Below are 24,613 nucleotides of genomic sequence, written 5' to 3'. Positions count from 1 at the left end.
GCTTCTTGGCTCATTTATTATACAGTAGGCTTTCTAACTTGGATCTTGGACACCCTTTGCTGCTGCAATCTTCTTTTATGCATCATAGAAGGTTAAGATTCTTTATGCATTACTTATGTTCATCCATCATTAAATAAGCTTAGTGTTTCTTGCTACAATTGTGGTCTCATTTGTTAGGGAAGTATGATACAAAGCCTTGCAATTAACCTTTGTCCATGAAAGCTCTATCTTGTGACAAGTTGTCTTTAGAAGATTTAAATGCATTGCAAATTGACTTTGACTTCTTTGAATCATTTCCTTGTAATACAAACATATACTTAGCTCCTGCATCCTTACCCAATCATTAAATTTCAGCAAAGGGCTTGAATTCCATAGCCATTTTGAGGATGATTAAGGTAGTGAAGCTTAGACAAGAGGACGTCATGCTTCTTTGGTGTTGCTTCTTCAAAGAGGATGAAGCAACTTCCAAAGTAGTAGCCATTAGAGGTAAAACTTCTACATTGTTGCCAACAAGTTTGAGGTCCAGAATTTTGCTTCATCACATTTGGCACCTTGCTGCAAATCTGATGAGTTGGAAATTGTTGGTGCTAGCCTATAAAAACCGTCAAATGGTGCACTCTATATCTTACAATGCAAACACTAGTGTGATTCATAGAAAGATGACTATAGTACTAGAGACATTCTTTCATATTCCCAAGCATTAACAATGAAAATAGTCTTTGAAGGCATGCACAATGGCTTCTAGAGGAAGACTTGAATGCATTGCAAGATTTCTTTCAATCATTTCATTGTAGCATAAACATATTATTACCTCTTGCATCCTTTGCCAGTGACAAAGTCTCTATAGAGAACTTGGAGCACATGGCCATTTCAAGGATGGCTGTGTAGTGAAGTTCAAACAACATAATGCCATGCTCTTTGGTGTTGCTTCTTCAAAGTCATGAGGTAATCATTGTAGAAGAAATGATACAATAAAAAATGTCTCTATTGCTACAAACAACTTAGACCTCTAGAATGTTGCTTCATCACATTTGTTGTGTTGTTGAAAGTCTGCTAAATTGGAGCTTATCATCAATACAAACCTACAAAAACCTTCAAAGAGTGCACTTTGCAACTTATAATGCAAACATTAGTGCAAGCCATACAAAGGTGATTATAGTTCTTGAGATGATTGATGCCAACTCCTTTGTATTCTTGAGCACAGACAATGGTATAGGCAACAAAAGTGTGCATGATGGCCACCAAAGGATAATGAACTACATAATAACTAGATAGGACCTTATATTGACATCCCTCTATAGAGAAAACAATGTGGTCCTCAATTATGAATTTATTAACCTTTTACTTTGCTACAAGATAATGAGGATTTAGTCAACACCCTAGTGAGCTTGACAGTGAGTGATGATGACCTTTAAACAGACACATTACTTCATAGGTTGCATTGCAACAAGTTGTTGACCACAATGACTCAATCACACATCTTGCACCATCCAAAGGGTATTATCCAATTAGCCTACTCAAAGACATCTATTGTGAAGAACTATCATTTCTAAAATTATTCTTCAGACAACGTTGAGTGTACCATCACTTATGCAATCAAAGTTACCACAAACAATCGCAAGGTGGTAGATAATGAACCAAGATAGAAGATTTGAAACAAACATTAAGGATCTCTTCTTTAAGACAATGAAAATAATGGTCTCAAAATTCTTGTCATCTCACTTGGGTGTGTCTATGAAACATCCAATTACAAGGAAAGCAACCTAATGCAAAGGATGTTCGACAAGATACAAACATTGTCCAACTACTCAATTCAAGGATAGGCTATAAAGACTTTGATGCTCTATGAACATGGATAGACAACAAAGAGAGGTCAAATAAGAATTTCTTTGCAATGATCCATCAACTTGGACACCCTACATTCTTTGTAACATTCTCTTGTGGGAAAAGACAATGGCCAAGTCTCCTGTAATGCTTGCAAAATTTGAACCCAACTATCAAAGCTCCTCTAAACCAACTAGATGCAACAAATGTTCGACACATCATTCACACAGACCCAATTAAAATAGCAAGATACTGTGTGGATTGTTCTCAAACAATCAAGCATGAGTTAAAAATTGACATCACGATTCTAGGGAAGATCATTGACTTCTTCTTTGTCACCAAAGTTTAACATAGAGGTAGTTAGCACAATCATGGTCTAATATGGATTCAAGATGAACCAACATTTGATCAAATCTTAGACACAGACATAAATTAATTTCATTAAAAAGTATATACCCATCAATAGCAATCAACTACATGGAACACTCCATAGTGCATAGAGACATCAAGTGTTCCATAGTGCACAGAGACATCACCATCAGCATCACCATCGTAAGGGCTACAAAGAATGTACTATGCCATGTAGATATGGATTCCAAAAGCCACCCTCTTGGAAAACTTGTGTGTTTTGCAACCACTTGACAAAGACATAGAAGCTTGCCATCCAGATGTTGAAGTACTAGCAAGAAAAATCTCCAATTTAATGCAACTATTTCCTTTGATGGATGGCTACAATTGTTGTAGACAATGAACAAAAACTACATTGAGGCACTCCAATAATCTACCATAAAAAACATTGATTCTGATGAGAAGAGAGCCAAAATGCATTCTACACCAACAAATTCAATCCTAGTGGGATGCCAACACGGACATACAATTCATTTGAAATGCATATGGCATGGGAGTGTACTACACTTCCTACATGACAAAGGCTAATACAAGTACAAGCAAAGCCATGAAAGAAGAAAGTTAACATTACTGTAAAATCCATTGATAGGTGGAGGTACTGCCTAGACATTTATCCATGGAAAAATATGATGGTTTTATTTAATAATTTAAGAGAGTTTTTTCTTATCATCTAGTTGAGAGTGGAGCCTAGATTAGAGGAGGAGATGCATAAATAAGCCTTTAAAAAGGAATGGCTGGCAAAATTGTTCTCTAAATCTAGTGAAGGCAAGGAACTTGGCATGGATTCTCATGAAGTGGATGTGCAATCACAAGATAGAGTATTTGAAACCTCCAGCCTAAGTATACTAGTTTAAAGGTGATGTCAAAGTATTTTCCTTTGCTAATTTTGAATAAGACTACTTTTACAACAATTTGTTGACACCATTTTCTTAGGCTTGAGCTCTCAAGGACTATAACCTGTGATTGCACATCTACTTTATGTGAATCCAAGTCAAGTTCTTGTCTTCCCTAGATTCAAGATCACTTTTGCTTACCATTCCTTTTTAAAGGCCTTTTTGTGTATCTCCTCCTCAAAGGTCCCAATGGTAAGTAGACAATAAAAAATCCCAAGTACTAAAAAAGTAATGGTTTGCATTGAGTCTCAATGATCTCCTCACATGGAATTTTCTACATAATGAACCTTCACCAAGGATATCAATGTCTATTGCTAGCATTCAATATGAGAGGTTCCTATACTTACATACATCCCTAGTAAAGGATCATTAACTTGTCTTGAAGCTATGGAACTGACTAGAGAAAATCTCATTAACCTATCTTTCAAACTTCCCATTAGGATCAGAATGATAGGGGTAGATTGTATTCTTTAGACTACTCCTTGGAACAATGGAGCTAGCCGCTATCATCCGGAGGTGGACTAGAAAGTCCAATGTGAGGAGATCACCAAGTGCCTTAGCACATACCATTACTTTTCTATTACTTTTTTATGGGCTAGTTAAGATTTAGCAATAGATTTAATAGACCATTATTGAGGCTTTCAAGGAGACTGCAAAGAGTGGCCAAGGGGAATGGTAGAGAGGAAAGGGAAGTCAATTGGATATAATGCCAGAATAGCATGGAGGCTCCTAACTTGTGGGTCTAAGCATGCTACGGTGTATGTACTTTTTGCAAAAATGCAGTACTATGATAATAGTACACTTTAGTTGGAAGTCAAGATAAAAAAAGCACGGATTCTGATGAACATGTGCTAGACATCTTTTCAAATATTTTTTAATCCAAATTTTCCTATTTGAAGGGTAAACTCGATACAAGTTATGAAAATTTGATTCTTTTGATCTTTTAAGATGGTTCAAGATTTTGTTTTTGGTAGAGAGTGTACATTAGTTCAAGCTTTTGTTTCTGCTAGATACAAAATAAGCACATGTTGGCCAAAGAGTGCACATCACTAAAGCTTTCAATTTTGGTAGGCAAAGAACAAGCACATGTTGGACACAGAGTGCACATCAACTAAAGCTTTCAAAACAAAGAGGTGATTGTGTACTCTCTCTCTCTCTCTCTCTCTCTCTCTCTCTCTCTCTCTCTCTCGTTCATCTTCTTTTTTGACTTTTACCCTATTCCATCTATCTATGCTATTTCATATGGTTGAATTATAGCTCTATTTGTAAATGAAGCAAACATGTGTTGAAAAAAAAATCTGAGATCAAATGCTAATGCTAGTGAATTCTATATAGTTAGTAGTCATTATGTACGTTTCTCTTTTAGTACTACTTTAGTGCTATGGATTTAGAACTATGGTAGTGGTGATAAACTAGTATTTAGATGGTTTAGTACTAAACTAGTTCCCTGTAGGACTCAATGCTAATCCAGGTGAAGTCCCTAGATATTTAGTACCTAATTACATCTATTTCTTTATTACAACTACTCTAATATTATGCTAGTGTGATTTTAAAACTATGTTAACTTGGTGTGTGTGCCTAGAACAAGTAAGAGTGAAATTGGAATCCCACTCCCATATTTAGATGGGATTTGTGGTTCTTTTAGAAATAGATACCAAAATATTTTGTGGATTTTGTCCTATATAAATGGTATTGAAAATAGGTCTATTTGATCTCCTCTAGTCTCAAGAATGGAGCAAGGTTACAAACCGATTGTTGATTTTACTAATTTAATACTATCTGTTTCTCTATTACAAGTGCTTCAAAATTACACTAGTATTGATTTAGTAGATTGTAGTAGTGACTAAGTATTGGAAGGAGATATAGTTGGTTTAGTAGTAAATACCTCCTTATATTAGTAAATGCAAATGCATGTTGAGACTCTTTTATAGCATGTCATTATGCAAGTATCTCCCCCCTTGAAGTGAAAAATTAGTTCGTGATTAGCTTTTGTGTGTTGGAATCATTTTGTGTCAATATGTCCCCCCATTTGAATGAACAATTAGTTTGTGTTAGAACTAAGGTGGTATAGTTGGTTTTGTACTAAATTGTTTCCCTACAGTACTAAATGAGGTGGAGTTCATGTTACACAAGCTAGATGGAGAAGTCTAGGAGTGCACCTATCCAAGATGAGATTTTCAAAAGTCCTAGCAATACAATGTTGTTTCCCAATCTAAACAAAGAATAGCATGGATCCACACAGGCCTCATGTAATAAACCTATCCATGATATCATGATAGATGGCAATCTCTTATTTGGTGAGAGGCTTCTAGAGGATGATACCTTGGAGAATGCAAATGGGCTAAGGGGGACAATGATTATGACAAAGATTATGTGTTGGACAAGGTAAGAAAGTAACAGAAGACATTGAGCAAGAAGTTGCAAAGGGGAAATTCAGAGCCAAAAGAGGGAGATGGGAAGGAGAGCCTATAGATGTGGACATGGATAAAGTTAGGAATTGTCTTTGGCATTCTTCCCTTTTCTCCTTATCTTTTCTATTGCATTACATATGGACTAAACATATAGAGTTTATTGTGTTTTGTTATCTATTTTGCAAGGTAAAAGCAAAACAAAAATGAGCCCACTGGTGCAACAAAGCAAGGAGTAGAATTAAAAAAGAGAAGTGTAGTAAGGCCCTTGAACAACAGCAAGAAGAAAAAGATAACAAGCATATGTAGCTATATTTTGAGACTTGTATATGCTTAATTTGAATTCTAGACTTGATGTAAAATAACCTTGTTATATTTGACATTGCAGATAAGGAAAAGAAACTCATCGGCAACCTTGAAGATAATATATAGAACTTAGATGCCATTGTAGAGGAAGCTATGAACCTTGTGGATCATTGATGACATGGATGTTCTAGTAGAAGACATCCCAGGAGGGGAAAAGGATAGCTAGGATACCCAGAAGGACACCAATGGTACTAACAAGGATAGTAGCAAAAAGCTCATAGAGGCTGCTAAAATAATCTTTGCTATTTCAAGTAGTGGCCACCACGAAGAAGATATGCTAAACAACACTATTCACGGTAGCATTCTCTTGATTAGCTCAAAGAAATGGAAATTTATTCTCCAAAAGGACCATAGGGATCCTAATAAAATGAGCTCAATGCATAACCCTGATCATAGGGCAAGATCATCTAAGCATTGAGAACATTGTATTTGAATGAAATGCTCTTTGAGCCAGTTTTGCAAACCCTCTTTAATCTTGCTACATGGAGTAGCATGACCAAGAGGAATGTAGAGCCCTTGGTGTCTTTGATACAGAGAAACCTAGCTTGGGAAGGTGAATTGCTTTTCAAGTTTAACTTTTCACAAGATGAATTTTGTAAAAAGAATGAATACCACCATCCAATGCAACTGGAGGACTTGTGTCTCCTAAATCCCCTCACTCCATTGACTTTGCATGGCATTGAGTTTGATCCAATTCATACAGAGCTCATTGGTGACAAGATTCTAAAAACAATGTTGAACCCAATTGAAACATGCATTGCTCCTTCATCATTTGATAAACATCCCAATAATGAGAAGCTCTTAAAGTACTTGTTGCCATAATTGAGGTAGATAGCAAATTTCAAAGAAACTATCCTAGAGTTTAAGGTTTCCATATGAAGGGCATATCATCACATGCTAAGTTGTTAGCAATGCTAAGTTCTAAGTGCTAATTCCTAAATGCTAGCATTGCCTAGTGCTAAGTGCTAAGTTGCTAGCAATGCTAAGTGCTATCTTCTAAGTGCTAGTTCCTAAGCACTAGCATTGCCTAGTGCTAAGTGCTAGCATTTCCTAGTACTAAAGTACTAAGCGCTTAGCACTAGCATTGCTTACTACTAAGTGCTAGCATTGCTAAGTGCTAAGTGCTAAGTGCTGCGTTGCTAGCACTTCCAACTGCTAAGTTCTAAGTTGCTATAAGTGCTATGTGCTATATGGTAATTGCTAAAAGTGCTATGTACTAAGTGATAGTATATCATTGCTATACTTAGTGCTACGTGCTATCCATAGCAATGCTAAGTGATAGTCTAGCACTTCTAATAGCTATGTGCTATACATAGCAGTGGTAAGTGATAGTATAGCTTTGCTATAATTGCTACATGCTATATTAAAAAGTTTGATGGGACAAACTTTTCTTTGTGGAAAGAACAGATAAGGGTTGTGCTTATTCAAAAGAAGCAGAGTAAACCCTTGGCAAGGATTGAAGCTAAGCCAGCAAATATGTCTGAGCATGATTGGAATGAGTTGGATGCATTGTCAAAGTCTACTGTTAGACTTCATCTTGTAGATTCAATTTATTTCAGAGTAGTAAATGAACAAACTACGAAAGATTTGTGGAAGAAATTATGTGCCACTTATCAGAAGGAAACTACCTCTAATAAAGTTTACCTCATGAAGAGGTTGTTTGAGCTACAGATGAAGAAAGGGGTCTCCATTGCTTCTCACTTGAATTAATTCAATATTTTTTTCAACTAGCTTCAAGCTTAGAAGATGAATTTTGATGTGGAGACTAAGGTAATATTCTTCTTATGTTCATTGCCATCCTCATGGGATACCTTCCATATATATGTCATCAGTAACTCTGCACCTAGTGGAGTACTAAAGTTTGATGATGTTGTGGGTAGCTTGTTGGCCGAGGAGATTAGAAGGAAGTCTATGGATGGCAATAAGTAGGATGTAGCCTTAAATGTGCAAAGAGGCAAATCACAATTCAGGGGGAAGTTGAAAGAAAGAGGGAAGTCCCATTGCAGATCCAGGGCATGGAACATTGAGTGTTACCATTGTGGCAAGCAAAAAAGGATTGCTACAAGCTAAAAAGAGGGAAAAAGGATAAGAAAAAGAATGCAAACTGGGGTGCAAATAAGAAGCAAGAGAGTCCAAGGGAGGACAAAGGAAAAGTGAAGATTGAGGAGATCAATGCAGTCATTGATGATAGTGACAATGACATTCTCTTCATGCCTAGTCTTCCTGCAGAGTTGCTTACCACTTCAAATGATTCATTTTCCCAGGATTGGATTTTAGATTTTGGTGCTTCATTACATATTACTTCCCATAGGGAAAGGTTCTCCACTTATGACAGTGGAAAGACAGGTTGTGTGCATCTTGGAAATAACAATGCATGTGACATAGTGGGAGCGGGTGACATAAAGTTTTCTTTTGCAAATGGGTCTGCTTTTGTTTTGAAAAATTTGAGACATGTGCCTAAGCTGACCAAGCGTCTCATTTTAGTAGGTCAGCTAGATGATGCTAGTTTTCAGACCACGTCTGGCTTTCAGAGTTTGAAATTTTAAAAGGGCTCTGGTTTTGGCAAGAGGTGCCAAGTGTGGGACATTGTATCCCTTACATGTATCAGGGGTGTCTGATCATGTTGTTGCAATAACCAAGCAGCCAAGTACTTCTTTGTGGCATTGCTAGTTGGTGCACATGAGCCAGAATGGAATGAAACTCTTATGCCATTTGGGTTATGTACCGTATTTGAGTTTATTCTACTTTGATTTTTGTGAGCATTCTCTCTATGGGAAGTAGACTAAATCAGCCCATAAAATGGGTAGTAAATTGCTTGAAAGGTTTGATTTGGTACATTTAGACCTATGTGGTCCCATGCTTACACGATCATTAGGCATGGCTGAATACTATGTGACATTCATTGATGATGCAACTAGGAAAATATGGGCTTATGCTATAGCTTGAAAGAGCGATGTGTTCCAGGTATTTCAGAAATGGCTAGCTTTGGCTGAAAATCAATCAGGTAGAATGCTGAAAATTAGTCAGGTAGAACACTTAAATTCCTATGGACTGATAATGGTGGAAAGTATCTCTCTCATGAAGTTCAGCATATCTATGATACCCATGGGATCAAGAGGGAGCTCACCTCCCCTCATACTCTAGAGAAAAATCTAGTTGTAGAACAAATGAACCACACCATTCAGGAAAGGTTGCAATGCATGCTTTCCAATGCAAGTCTTTTTAGTGGTTTTTGGGTTGTGGCCATGAAGACTGCAATGCATGTGATGAATAGATCACCTAGTAAGAGTTTGGATGGTGGTATTCCTGAAGTGGCATGGAGTGGCAAGAAGCCCTCTTACTCTCATTTGCATATATTTGGGTGTGAGGCATATGCACATGTGCCAAAAGAGCTTTGGAAGAAGCTAGATCCTAAGTCAAGAAATGCAAAGGACGGAGTCAATGGTCTTCCACCTATCATACCTACCTTCATGTGTATGAAGTTGTTGACTATCCAACAGTCAATTTGTACTATCTTCAGGCCTTAGAGGTATAGATTAGTGTACGTCTATAAGCTGAGTAGAACTTCTGTCCACATGAGAGGAACTCAGGCAAATTTCCTTAGCTGCTCCATGTTCACTTCAAGTCTTCGATGGCATCTCTCTCCATTAGAAGCATGCCGCTCTTCCCATCAATTGATTCTTTGGCCTTCTACCTTCATATTCTCTAAAATATTACCCGAGTATTTTCAAAGTCATTCTCTTCATTCCTTGAGTTGTTCTTCCCGTTTATTTTGATGTTCCACACACAACTTGTCAACTTGCAATTCGATTGACCTTTCCCTAGCAAAATCTCAAAATGTTGACACTCTGGTTCACTGACTAATGACTAGCTTTTAAAAGGTGCATAGTGTTAAGCCAACCCGGTGTGGAGCTCAGTGAAGATTCTCTCTCTTGCAATCCTAAGTATAAAGTGCTCAAGCGATAGAACAAATGACAACATTAACACTCAAAGTTTGGGGTTAGCTGCCCATAAGAAAACCGTATGGTGAGACGAAGAATATTAAATTACACACAATTACGAGAATACTGTGCAATTCACCATCAAAGGTAAGTATATAAACAAATAGAATCAACTTGTATTAATCTGCTTATAGCCAAGCTGCCTCGGCTTGCAATAAACATAGTAGCTTCCTATCCTAGCAAGTTCAGGTGAGAGGGAGAGAACTCAGTACACTGCTCTCTTGTTTTCCTGTCTCCCTGTTACAACCCTGTAGATATTCTAATTAAGAAAAATTGCCTTCTAAGAGTATAGCGCTTGGTGCGCCATGCCGCTACTGGTGATTGGTGGATCTGCTACAATCTCCTACACCTCTGCTACAAAATGCTGCTCAATTCAAGATGCTCCATCATTTTTTAGTAAGTTGGCACTCAGTGAGCCACTCAGTGAGTGCACTTTGAACCCTGCTATGTTAGCTTGACTCGAGGGCTAACAGTTTCTAATAAATTAAAGGTAGAAGGGAATCTCAACCTTGTCAAAACCTCCATGATGTGGCAAATTGCCATGTTAGCTACCTTGCACCCACTTGCTCTGCATGCACTTGCCGTGCATCCACCTTTTTCCCGAATCCACCAAACCTACATCCACCCTTGCTGCATCCACCTACTCTACATCCACCGAAAATTTCCTACATCCAACTACCTTGCGTCCACCTTCCTTGCATCCATCTACATGCATCCACATTCCCTACATCCACTGGCTCTGCAACAACAAAACCTTTAAAATGTAGCAAAATAGGCAATAAAATTAATGGTACATGTACTGCTACTTATCAATCCATGCAAAGATAATAATACTAGTTAGCAATGATGTCTTGGTATCTAGCACTACTATAGCACGAGAACCTGACTAGTAGTGTTTTCTATTAGTTAGTAGTCATATACCAACATAGTAGTTTTGGTTAGTAGTTCTATGTCGGTAGCAACCATTGATATACCTTCAAGTTCTTTTGTAGGTCCTTTCACTAGTTGTGCATCCAATTTGTCAACACTTGTAGCATAAAATCTAACAATAGCCCTAAACCAAACTAAAGAAAACATAAGGAACTAGAAAACATAAAATCTAAAAATAACCCTAAACCAAACCAAAGAAAACATAAGGAACTAGATAAATAAATAATAGTTTTGTTTTACAACTAGTAATTCTCAATCTAAAATAGAAATTCTAGTTGGTAGTGCCAAATATATTGTGAGATTATGGGTGAAAAGATGGGAAGTTTTAGAGCATATACTTACATAATAGAATCAATACAAATTGATAGCAATAGAGCCAATACAAAGTGAGAATACAAAAAACAAAGTGCAACGTTTGCACCATTATTGTTACTTCACCATTAGGCACAAGGATTGGAGTGAACTTTACTGATAATATATGGCACACAACTAAATTATAATAAAATTACAAGGATAATGACACTTGGCATAATATATCCAACTTGCTCACAAGCTACCTTCAAGATACTACTTAGCTTAGGGGTAAGTACTTCTTGCAACACGTTACCTAGCAGCTCAACAATTCTTTGTTGCACATCCTACGAGTTTACAAACTCTGGGTCTGAATACATGAATCTAATGATATTTTCCACTTCATCCATTTCATCATAGTCTCTAGACAAGACTTGAAGGAACAAGTGAAATCAATGGTCACCTTGACTTAGCACTTAGCACTTAGCACTAGGCAATGCTAGCGCTTAGGAATTAGCACTTAGCACATAGCACTTAGCATTGCTAGCAACTTAGCACTTAGCACTTAGCACTTAGCATTTAGCACTTAGCAATTATCACTTAGCACATGGCACTTAGCAATGCTAGCAACTTAGTGCTTGGCACTTAGCACTTAGTACTTAGCGATACTAGCGCTTAGCACTTAGCAAGTACTTAGCCATGCTAGTGCTTAGCACTTAGCGCTTATCAAGTACGTAGCAATGCTAGCACTTAGCAATGCTCACTTAACAATTTTAATGCTTAGCACCCTAGCACTTAGCACTTAGCTTGGACCTTCAATAGTATTAAATAACAGTGCCAATCTATCAATTTGATCTCCAGTACTAACAATTACCAAAGTTGGTGCTTTTCAAGGCAAGCCACATGAATGAAGCTCATTTTGTTTTTACAAAGTAAGAGGACATTCCCACAAGTTAGGGAGTTTTGAGCCTTCAAAATTGGTGGAACATGAGAACGAAGCATACATGAGGACTCTAGCTACATTCACACTCAGATTTCTAGGTTTTTAAGCTTACGATAAAGAAACAACCTCGCAATACTCCGAAACCTGCGATGGCATTGAAATGTCCCGTTGGAGACGCAGTTTTTTCCCTTGCTCCTGAGGCATTACGAGGTTTGTTGTCCATCCACCAATCGCCTTTCCTTGAATGGTCTTTGCTTGAATTGTCTTTTTAGACTTTAATTAGATTTGTTCGAGCTCTGTTAGGTGCAAGCTTGGCAAGCGTGAGGGGGAACACATGCTCTGCCATGCCCACTTATGTTGAAGCATCTAGCATAGCAAATCGGGGGAACTTGGTCTTAGGGCCAGTGCACACGCTGGAGGTGGATGCGCTACAAATCAGTGCACACGATGGAATAGGGAGGACGCATAGATGCGCCCTTATTGCTCAAATTTGCAACCCAAAAATATGGGGTGCCAAAACCAGCACCGAAGCGCCATTGAAGGTTGACAAGTTGTTGCCAATCAAGAGTTGCCCCAGACGGCATGGAAGGTTTTGAAATTTGGGCTCGCTATCGATCAAATTTTCTGGCTACAAATCGCCAAACAAAATGGCGAGTGAATGAAATGAACGCAAAATTTGACGCTTTGATCCGCCTCCAATAAACCTCCAGGTCGTGCACGGGCTGGAGTGCTCCAGCCTGTGCGAGTGCACTGGTCTCTCATTTTCTCGATTTTAGTGCGACTTCAGTGACCAATCTCAACCCAAAACCACAAGGAGTAACTTTTTCGCGATTTTCGTATTCTTTTTATGTGGACACCGCTTTCAACCGCCGTGTGAAGAGACCATGCCTTCAATGGCTTGACTGTCCGGAGCTTGTACATTTGTCTTGACTAGACGGAGGGCATGTAAGAGGTGCCATCCACGCCTTCTTCCTCGCCTTGAAGATGCCCTCGTGCCATCCGCAAATGCCAATTCTCCACTTGTTGTTGCAAAATGGAAAGCGCATAGAGCTGGCCCGGGGGGAGTGGCCCCAGCCCAAAGAGTGTCGCAGACAGCAGCCAAAAGGAGACCTGAGACCCGGTTTAGTGGTAAGAATGAGCTCTTCAGTCGTTGTAAAACATCAAGCCTGACTGGGTTACGTACGTATCCATACGAGTGGGTGAGAAATGGGAAGCAATTTTGACATTCACAAGTCGAGAGAACAACTACCATCACCAGTCGCGCCTGTGAGAAGGAGAAGAGAGAGGGAGCTGCAATCCGTTCGACCTTCGTTAGAGATTTGTGTGTGAGAGAGAGAGAGAGGGACACTGAGAGACGGCAGCTACCTTCACCCATACCTTGGGAGTGTGTGAAAGAGATCGATTCAGAGTGACAGGCAGAGATTCAGAGTGACTTAGAGAAAAACAGGAAGAAAGAACGAGAGTTCTACTCCATGGCTGCTGCTGCTGGGTTGTATTCTGGCTTCCTCATCCCTGACTCCCCTCCCCATCCCATCCTTAAGCGTCCGCTTCTTCCCCTAGCATCCTCCTTCCAGCCCCATCTTGTATTTTCTCCCTCCCGCAGCAATGGCACTCCTCATCGAATCCTCCCACAGCATCTGACACGCTCCCCCAGAGCAGAATCTCTCTCCGCTCCAGCTCCCACCGACTCTAAGCCTGCTTCCTCCGATGGCCCTCCAGAAAAGGTTCCCACCTCCATGTTCTCCCCCATTTTGGGCTCCCTTTCAACGGCCCCTCTGAGGAGCTCTTCCAAAGTGACTGTCGTGGGCGTGGGCAACGTGGGAATGGCCTGTGCGCAGACTTGTCTCACACAAGAGCTTGTAAACGAGCTCGCCCTTGTTGACGTACAAGCCGATAAGCTCCGAGGCGAGATGTTAGATCTGCAGCACGCCGCGGCCTTTCTCCCCCATGCCAGGATCGTGGCCGATACAGACTACAAAATCACAGCAGGGTCCGACATCTGCATAGTCACAGCGGGCGCGAGGCAGAGGGAAGGAGAGACGAGGCTGTCATTGGTGGATCGCAACGTAAATCTGTTCAAGAACATCATTCCGAGGCTGGTGGAACACAGTCCGGAGGCGATCTTACTCATCGTGTCGAATCCAGTGGACATTTTGACATACATCTCATGGAAACTCTCGGGGTTTGCTCCGAATCGGGTGATAGGAACGGGTACCAATCTGGATTCGTCACGTCTAAGGTTTCTGATAGCAGACAGGTTCGGTGTGAGCGCGCACAACATACACGGGTATATGGTGGGAGAGCACGGGGACAGTTCGGTGCCATTGTGGTCGAGTGTGACAGTGGCGAATGTGCCGGTATTGAACAATCTCTACGACAAGGAAGGGGTGAGGTGCCATGAGGAGGAGCTACAGAAGATGCATGGGAAGGTGGTAGGGAGTGCGTACGAGGTGATCAAGCTCAAGGGGTACACGTCGTGGGCGATAGGCTACTCAGTGGCTAGCTTGGTGAGGAGCTTGTTGAGAGATCACAGGAGAATTCATCCCGTGAGTGTTAGAGCCCAAGGCTTTTACGGCATCCACGAAGATGTTTTCCTTAGCTTGCCTTCTCAGCTTGGTAGATGTGGCATTTTGGGTGTCGCCCATGTCCCCTTCTCCCCCCAAGAAGCCCTCAAAGTTCAGGCCTCTGCCAAGGCCATTTGGGACATCCAAAGCAAACTAAAACTCTAACGAGAGTGTCATAGGAGCTGCTCCCCCGGTAGGAAGTCTTCCCATCCAAGAGATTGCCCCTTTTGAAGTGAAGAGGCTCCCCCTTTTGAATCCTCAGGAATGACTCGTTGCTTGGTTGCGTAGGCCATGGGCACATTTTCCACTGTGTGAGCGGGAATAGAAAATTTATAGACTGTATCGAGTACTTTGATAGTAATTTGATTTACCCACATGTCTCCTCTCTTGAGTTGTATCAATATTTTTTTAAAACACTATTTATCTATTTATTTATTTTTCAACAAATCTCTACACGCACATCTTGGGCCTAGCCCTCTAAGTAGTAAAGGTAGAACACTATTCCTTTAGTTATATTTTTGTATTATTCCGTATGCTTTTTGATTAAAATTCTTGGGACCATTCAAGAAAAAAAATCATGATTAAATAACATGGTTAAAAGGCACTTTTCTTTTGTCATGAGGTCTAGTCAAATGTGGGGATTGTGCTTCCACTATAACCACTAAAGACTACACTTACTCACGTGGTTCACTAGAGTTAATGTTATTTCCATCCCTTTGCAATTTTTACTTGAGTATGTTTCAACAAACATTGCCAAATTTTTAGACAGTCTCACTAGGAGATATAATCATTCACTTTTAACTAACCCTCTGGAAAGAGAGACAATACCCTAGATGTCCTTTTTGTTGTACTTATGCCTTTTGCAAACCACATTGTTTTGCAACCAAAATAGTGCCAACACATTAAGATACCTACCTATTTCACATAGCTTTAATCATTCTTATCAAAGCCTCCATGATATCTTTTGCAAACCTTCCTTTTAAGATGTTTATAACATCTCTTAGTTTCGGATCGATGAGCAAGTTATCTACCAAATTGGCTTCATACACTCACAAGATTAGAATTGAAGTACAATTTGTATATGATTGTCCATGTAGCCACCGTTAGAGAGGATACTCTTAGTATTGACCGTGGAATTATTAAATCTGATGTCAACTCCTAGGATCGCATTCCACTTTTTCAATAGAGTACTCCAAACATGCACTTGAAGAGGGAAAAGGAGCATCACCAAGGGGAGAGAGAGTGAAGAGGTGATTGTTTAAAGTAGCCTTACAAGGGACAAATTCTACACGATTACAAAACTTCTAGTCACAATATGCAAAGGAGTTGCTCAAGGAAGCAGTTTTGCCGTGGAGGAGAATAGTTAGATATAGAGATCTTCTTGGGATAACCCCCTTGCACTACAAAGCTTAAAGCAAAGAGTAATTCATTGTTGTATGGTATGTCAATTGGAGCTATGAAATAGCTAAAGAGTCAGAGCATGTGATAGTGTGTTATGAGAAAGAAACGCAAGGTCCATTAGATCAATCTCAGCATTTGTGGACGTTAAGTTCCTCGACGGCCCCCCTATTCCTTTGCAAGTTAAGTTCAACCCATTCCCCGATGCCTACTATGATGTAGAGACTCTCACACATATATCTTCCTCCACATAGCCTCCTTGGACATATTGCCTTTAATGCACTAAGCCTACTTCCTCATTTCCACTCTTCCACACGGAGCCACACACCCCCCCTTTTTCTCCTTATCTCCCTTCCCAAGATGTCCCTCTTTTTTCTTCCATACCTTCCCATTGACGTATATTCCCCCTCTTTTCCTCCCTCCCTTCCCTCCTTGTATGCATATATGTTCTCCTCTTTAGCATGTATCCATGCTCAGTTTTGTCCATACATTCCTTGCCATGCTTGTAAAGAAGCCAATGCTATAACCACCAACAAGTATGATGCAATGCCATGACAATCCTCCAATATCCACTCACAACTTTGGTGTGGCTATTGGGACATGAATCTCCACAACACTCATATATCCTTAATGGAGAAAATAATTCACTCTTGATTGTATACTCATATTGTGATTTTTGTTTTCCTCCATAATGTGCGTTGCAACCAATGGAGGGAAGAATGAAATAAATTAATCCCATTTTTTAGCTTTTTTTAAAGGGACCTAAGCCTCTCCTCTCCTCTCCTTTCCCCTCTACTCTCATCTCTCTCTGTCCCTAGCTCTCTCTTTGTTTATCCCCGCTCTCCTTCTCTCTCTTGTACCTCATAAGTTCCCCCCTTCCCACTATCTTTCTCTCTCCCCAAATTCTTTCCCCCCTCCCCCCTCTCTTTCTCTCATCCTTAGCTATCCCAATAGCCTCCCCCCTTTTCCCAATTTTCATGCTTTCTTTCCTCTCTCTCTTCTCCCCCTTTTAATCTCTCCCTATCTCTCTCTCTCTATATATATGTGTGTGTGTGTGTGTGTGTGTGTTCTTGAGAGACCACGCTCAACATCATGTGATCATATGTGCATAGCACTAACCCAATAGAGTGCTATAAAGGAAAGGGTTAGATGCCCTAACCCTAACCCTAAATGAGTTTGTATATATTCTATATTTTCAACTAAATCTAGTGTACAATTAGTCATTTGTGGTGTACTCTCTAGCTGTGCCCTCTCTCCTCATCTCCTCTCTTCTGCTCTCAATAATAATTTGTATTGTTTGGATGGCAATCTATATATATTTGTAATCGTGTATCGAGTGTGGTTTTTTTTAATGCGTGTTGTTATAATCTCAATTCCGTATTGTGCAATTATGTTTTTTTGCTCAATGGTGATGTCGTTTCGCACCAGGGTGCATGTTGAGTGGTTCTCAATGCATTGGAAATTGTTGGGTACATGCACTTGGCATTGTTCAGTCCTGGTCTCTTGAAAACAAATAACGTCTGAATTCATTAGTGTCTCAGTGGTGGCGAGAATGTCTTCCTTATATTTTTGTAAGGATCTTGTGTTTAAAGATTATACTAGTACAGTTAAGTCGGTACGTTCTTGCATTTTACTGTTGATGTTTTCCCACTTTGATTGAGTTGCTAATCTTTCCATTTCTTCGTGAACGTCTTTGTCTACGAGGAAATGCTATTGTTGTAGTGGTTGGAGCAAGAAAATATTTTCAATTTTTTTTACACTTGATAGTGCTGTGTATGTAAGACCATGCATATGAATCCCTATCGAGGAGAAAACAACCATGTCCATTGTAAGCCCTTGTGCTCTATGAATTGTTCGCGCTACAGCTAGTTGGATTGGGAATTGTCTATAAGTGAGGATGATTTTTTTATAAGGACCAATTTGTATTTCTCTTGTTACTCTTAATATTAATGTCCATTGGCGATTAATAGTTATTGTATATGCATGGAAATTACTTTCTCTTGTTCCTTTTCCTGTTTGTGGATATCCATATGATGTCACTATTTGATGTGTGGACATGCCCATGAAAACACCATCTGCACTGTTAACTAATCCATCTTGTTGATTAATGTTTTCAGGGCATAATTCAACTAACAACCCTTCATTTTGTCATGGTATCAGAGCATGCTTGTCCCTTCCGCTGCGGCACCATCTTTGTGAGAGTGTGAGAGAGTAATCGAGAGATTGAGTGATTGTGAGCTTACACCATTCACTTTCATTGAGTGAAGGATTTCCATTCTTTTATGAGAGATTTTCGTCCATGAGAGTTGTGAGAATTTACATTGTGTACTTATGTGAGAGAGCAAGACTATCCTGTAGCTCATCTTCCTCTTTGTGAAGAAAGCCTTCAAGTCTAACAAGCTCTGAGATAGGTTCCTTTGAAAGATTGAGAGAGAAAGTGAGAGCCTCTAATGCTAGTCAACAAGGAAGTGTCAAAGAGAAGTCAACCCGATCGACTCAACAAAGAAAAGGCTCTCCAAAGCCTTCTACTACGAGTCTACATAATTCCCAAGCTTTAACTGCAAGGTAAATGACCTCCTACGCCACCGACGGCCCCCTGCAACAAACGCCTGTCAACTCCTACAACTAAGCTAAGGTGACCTACAATGCAAGCTCATCACGGATGACTAGAAACACGACTTCTACAATGAATGCTTGAGCCGCTCCCTAGAGCAAAGGCACGAGACCGCCTCTCCAACAGTCTGCAGACCTCAGCGCTAAACGCATCCTAAATGACTAGCTACAAGCGCCTTCTCCTATCTCTGTGCTGAACTCGACGGCTAGTCTCAACAGCAATCGGCTGCTCCACCGACGGGCTCTAGTCCTGCACAACGACTATCCCAAACAATTGCAAATGGCTCCTCCCATAGCACCTACGCGAGCAACGGCTCTCATCGCAACTCGCCCACTCCAGCAGACCTTCACAGCTCCCTCGGACGATGCTCCACAGACCCAAGCAGGACCAGCTCCCAGCTGACCTCCATCTACGAGCTCACAGCTCCATAGATGTCTTGCAAGCAGTAGCCCGACTCCCTTCTGCCATGGCTTTTCTCAAAGAGAGCGACCTCAACGGACTATCAACAAACAAGCCACTGGAATTTTCTAAGAGCGACTTCGATGGTTTTCCGATTGGATGACAGAATTTAGAGCTTCTGGAGCATCGGACGGAATCCTTACAGCTCACCTTATCTCCATGAGGTGGTTGTCCTCTTGACACGTGGCACCTACCATACAGTCGCACGTGGCACCCATCCTGCCACGTAGGCTTGTTTGCCACATCAGCAGGGTCGGCCTTACTGACACATCATCCTCCTCTAGTTGTTGACACATGGCAGGTCCACGTCATCTTATCCACCTACCAAGTCAGCACTTGACACGTCATCAATGCCACATCATCTACCACAATGGCATGCCATGTCACCATTGTTGACATCAGCATCTACCACATCACCTACCACACGTCACCTGCCACCTGTCATTGCCATGTCATCAAGGTTGACCTATTCCTAGGTTAGGTCATTTTGACCCTAGGTTAGGTGAATTGACCATGGTTAGGTCAACCTGACTCTGGGTTAGGTCAGTCCATGCCACCTCAACTGTCCAATCAACACTGACCCCTGCAAGCACAGTTACCCCTCCATAGGCACAGTCTTCCCACAGGATGTGCACAGATCTACCACATCACCACCGTGCTTCACAGGCACACCTCTTCACAAGCACAGTTTACATGTGATCCTGACTACCACATCACAGAGTACCCTTTTTGCCCCTCCACCTAGATCAAGTCATATCTCTTGATCTAGGAGGAATTTGAGGGTGTTACAAAAAGGTGAAACGATTGACTTTTCATGCTCTACGCGCTTGTTATATCACGCGCACATTTTGGTGCAAGTATCACTTACTTTTGAGACTCGTCGACAAATCCACTTCCTACAAACACATTAGCCTCTACATGGACGTAGTTGACCCAGCACATAAAAAGAACCAAAGAAAAGAAATTATTTGTTATTCTTTCATCGATTGACAGTTGGTATAGATCTAGATCAGAGTAGACTAGATCGCCATAGAGGAGACGCTTTGAATTTTTGCAGTTGATTCAGAGAATGATTTTCATGGCACTTTGAGTACATTTCTTGCACCATGTCTACGACTAGCAACCTTAATCTGGAGGCATCTGCTAAGCTAGACAACTCCAATTACGGCACATGGAAATACCAAATGGAGACCATTCTTGTAGTTCATGACAGATGGGAGTATGTCAATGGATCTACACCTAGACCATTGGACGCTCCAGCTAGCTCCTTCAAATGAGGACTTCTTGTCTTGTAATGCCCTTGCATTTGCTTTATAATAAGCTGAGAATCTCCTCTTACTTCCAATTCTTTAACTTGACTTTGAAGACAACCCTCCAAACCAAGAATCAAAGCATTATACTCAACTGCATTGTTAGTTGTGAACAAATTTACTCATCTTTAAGTGCTCCATGCCTACGAGACTTTGAGGGGCCGATGATGTAGATGCCACAGCTCGCAAAGCTACCCTTTCATACTTTTTCCATAAAGTTTCATATCAGATTGCCAACATAGAGACCATCTCACCCTCTCCTTGATAGAACCAGTCCAACTGCAACATCAAAGCATTTGGCGACTCCACTGCCCCAAATCTCTGCTTCATTGTAGCCACTACTTGGTCCCAGTCCTCCTTGGTAGAGTCCGGCAAGGCCTCATGCCAACTCAAGGCTACACCTTCAAGAAAATTAGGCAAAATCTCCGCCCAAGATCCTTCATGGACCATCCAGAAAGCTGGCATCCTCGAACAAAATCCCAAAGATGTCTTCCCCTTGGGTCCCTCGAAACACCAGAATCTTCACCATGATGAAACACAGAAAGGAAACACCAAGATCCAAATAATATCCCAAACAAGATCCAAACAAGATCCCAAAGAGCCTTAGTATACCAAGACCAACTTATTATGCATTGTCACTTGTTGAAAACCCTCCATAATGTGATCCTCAACAAAATCTTCAAAAATAAGTGACCAAGCAGCACCATGAAAAGATTGTGTATACATGCATTCAAGAATCACCCTTGTCAATTGGAAGTGCACATAACAGCTTCAAGATATTGTACTCTTCATCATTTGCATAGCAAAAGAAGTTGAAAGCATTGAGAATCACCACTCCACTGTTATAGTCCAAAACTACCCAAAGACTCAACTCTTTTTCACACCAAGCTGCCAGTGCATGAAACAATCCCCAATCTATCATTGTGCCTGTTGCTGGCATTGTCGATTCACCAACATATTCAAGAGTGCAAACATAAAGGATATGATCATGATGACCGTGCGAATAGCTTGAGCATCACCTTCACAATCTTCTAGTTCTCTTAAACGAGCTGCAATCTCTTCTAACGGAGTTCTTCCAGGCATCTTCTTTATCACATCAGAAAACGCATGCCTATACTAGGCATAACATGCAATCAACAAGTAGACCTGAGACCGTTTAGTAAGGTGGGATAAATCCAATACCAAACGTACCCGGCGTCTCCACCAAAAGATGTAACATGAAGTTGGGGGTAATAAACTTCACGCACCTCTTCACTTCCTACTGCTTTTGAACTAAGTGTGACAAAGATATTTATCACTGAGAAAGGGACATTAGAAGAAGCTTTTATGCCAAGATACCACACCATAATTTCCTCCCTTAGATGAGAATGAAGATGGTAACATCCCAAGTGATGTTGTACTCAAGCATAGGGAGAATGAAAGGATCAGCAGCAGCCATAATCTCAGCAAGCTGGTCTGCGCCAAAGAGAAGAGTGATACGTTGTTGAAAGAAGATCTTGCGGCTCAACATGACATGAATTGATATATATCGAGGAGGGTTGATTGGGTCGGATGGGTAGGTTCCAAGGAAACATTGCACCTCCTTCATAGATACCTTTACAATTAGCTCAAAACACTCTGCAAACTGTCATTAGACACAGAGACCAAAAACTTTCAATAGAGACATGATATCAAAGATTTGAACACATATAGAGATGCGCTTGGAGATGGGCTTCGCACTGATATACATTTCGTAAGAAACAAAGAAGTGGCCAGAAAGTTATGGGTGGTTTACTAAACGGGGGTAAAAACTATCATGAAAACAGACTGTCAGACACAGAGACTCATAACTTTTTGCTCTAGTATCTGATTCAAAATCTAATCACATAGACATGCGCCTTGAAGAGAGCTTCGCATTGATATAAGTTTCATCAAAATTGGACTACTGAACATAAAGTTATGAGCAAAACACTAACAGGGGGTCAAACTATCATAAAAATTGCCCTCCACCCATGCTAATTTAGCCTAAGCAAGATGCTCCTTCAAGACTCCACCTTCATCAACGCTCCACCACTCATAGATTTCACCTAAAAGAGGGTAAGTAACTCACCACAAACCAAACCCAATAGGCGAAACCAAATGTCTTGATCTTTATGTCCTTCAGGACTCCCACTGGCTGAGTTGTAGCACCATTGACTAGTTTCACAATTAGGTTGGTGCTCTCCATTTCTTTGTAACAATGCTAATACCCGCTTTGCCATCCAATATTGCCATGGCCTTGTTATTTTCGTAGAAGATCAGCTTGTTGATTGGTATCTTTAGCAAATTCACCTTTTCACATGGGGCTTTGGCTTCCTTGAGAGCCACCTCTATTGAGTCAACCATCTGTCCATTCATCCAATCGGAGAGATCTCTCCAAAGGATGGGGTTTCCCCTTAAGAGGAATGCTATGGGGCATTTTTACCTCTATGGACAAGAAGGCAGCAAGCCCAACAACATCCCAGGGTTGGCCAATCGATTCTCGGCCTTCAGATTATGGTTCTTCAAACTCATAAATGGACGCAGGGTCCCAACTTGGCATCCCTTAATCCAATAAGGATTGAGGAAGAAGCCATTCATCGCTCATTCTCTCATGTGATTCATAGTGGGAATTTAGGTGTTTAATCCAGGCAATGTAGTCCCGTAAGGTTTTGTGTTCCTTTTGCTTAACTTCATACAACTGGTTGATCGGACTCTATTTTGGACCCGTGGGAACGGATCCCACTATAAAGGCTTTCCTTTATGTCTTGCAAATTTTCTTGAACCTTTCGATGTGGGACAAGGAAACTCCTTCACTTAGTGATAAGCTTGCAGATCGTGACCGGACGGCTTCTGAAGCATTGGTGTCTCTTCCCATGACCGCTTGGGGTGCGGCCCCCCTTCCTAGTGCTTGTACAGGGATCATGATTACCTCAGCCGTGAGAGCACATTCTGTGGTGCAGGCGGGGGTTGGCACTATCCCATAGTTGGGAGATCCTGGGGGGGTTATAGAAGTTTGTCAGTCGGATAGGAATTGGGCTAGCTAGTCCTAGCCTCATGGGACCTAGGGTTGGCATGCGTGGTGGACTCGAGTCCATTGGCCTTACCGGTCTGGGCCTTGGCATAAGCACGCTTACATTAGGCATAGACAATGGGGAAAGGGATACCCTATGAAGCTCCTCCCCAAGTCGTGTACAGATTCGGACGAGAGGCCGTTGGATGTGGTAAGGTGCTCTCCCCAAAGTGTGTAAGATGGAGCCGTGGGGAAAGGGATGCCTTTTAAATCTCCTCCCCAAGTGGTGTACAGATTTGGATGAGGGGCCATTGGATGTGGTAAGGTGCTCTCCCCAAAGTCCCTTTGATCATTTCCCTGACCATTAGGGCTTGGTGGCTAGAACCTGGGTACCCAGGGCTCAAACATTCTTGTAAGGATGATTCACCCTCATAGAATTGAACATGATTCACCCTCATAGAATTGAACATGTGGCCCTATAGGTTCCCCAGCTAGGATGGGTACGAGATTGCCTTGAGCATTACCTGATACAAATGTTGGTGGGGGGTCGTGTAGTCCTTTAGCCACTCTTGTTTGCCTAGTGCAAGGATTGACTAGGTCGACGTCAAACAAGCCAAACTGTCCCGTGAGATTAGAAAGTGATTCCCTAAAACGTGAGCTTCTAGTGGAAGGAGTGGGCGATTGGGGTCTTATGGAACTGGAGGACCATGGAGGCCCCACGATTCGGGTTCAAGTTTTCTCCCATTTCACCTTCAAAGCTCATAGCATCCTCCGAGCTCAAGGACTCGGTGCGTGCGGGACCATATACTGAGTATGAACTTAAGGTCGAGATCCTGGATTAACTAGTAGTGCGGCATTAGATGGACCAGCTAAGATGTTGTTTGGGCCGCTATCTTCTGGTTCGGGTTCAACACCTATCACCCTTGCATGTGTCACCTACTCTGCCTGGCTACCCAGTCAGTCTCTGTGCCTCTCTATCCCTTAAAGCAGCAACCGCTATGTTAGCCTTAAAGCAGTGACTCAAGGAGTCACTGCGTTGTCAGTCTTGTTGCATTAGCAATATAGCAGTGACTCTTAAAGTAGTCTGATTGAATAAACACAACGGGTGAGTAAAGCACCGACAACTGAATAAACCAATGACTGATTAACGCAGTAGGTTAATATGGTAGTGACGACAAGTGATAACTCAACGGG

At 41.2% G+C, this 24,613-nt stretch overlaps 1 protein-coding gene across 1 annotated transcript; it reads left to right on the top strand.

Moving 5' to 3' along the window:
- Positions 1-13,155: 13,155 nt before the first annotated feature.
- LOC147903465 (L-lactate dehydrogenase B-like) lies at positions 13,156-15,037 on the top strand. The gene has a single exon (XM_087399128.1). The coding sequence runs from the start codon at positions 13,537-13,539 to the stop codon at positions 14,791-14,793; it is 1,257 nt and encodes a 418-aa protein (XP_087255254.1). The 5' UTR covers positions 13,156-13,536; the 3' UTR covers positions 14,794-15,037.
- Positions 15,038-24,613: the final 9,576 nt, after the last annotated feature.

Source organism: Dipteris shenzhenensis, chromosome 3 (genome assembly GCF_047967505.1).
Source record: "Dipteris shenzhenensis isolate YYH24624 ecotype China chromosome 3, Dip_SZ_1.0, whole genome shotgun sequence".
NCBI lineage: Eukaryota > Viridiplantae > Streptophyta > Polypodiopsida > Gleicheniales > Dipteridaceae > Dipteris > Dipteris shenzhenensis.
Note: the sequence above shows the minus strand (reverse complement) of the source record. Positions and strands in the feature narration are given on the sequence as shown.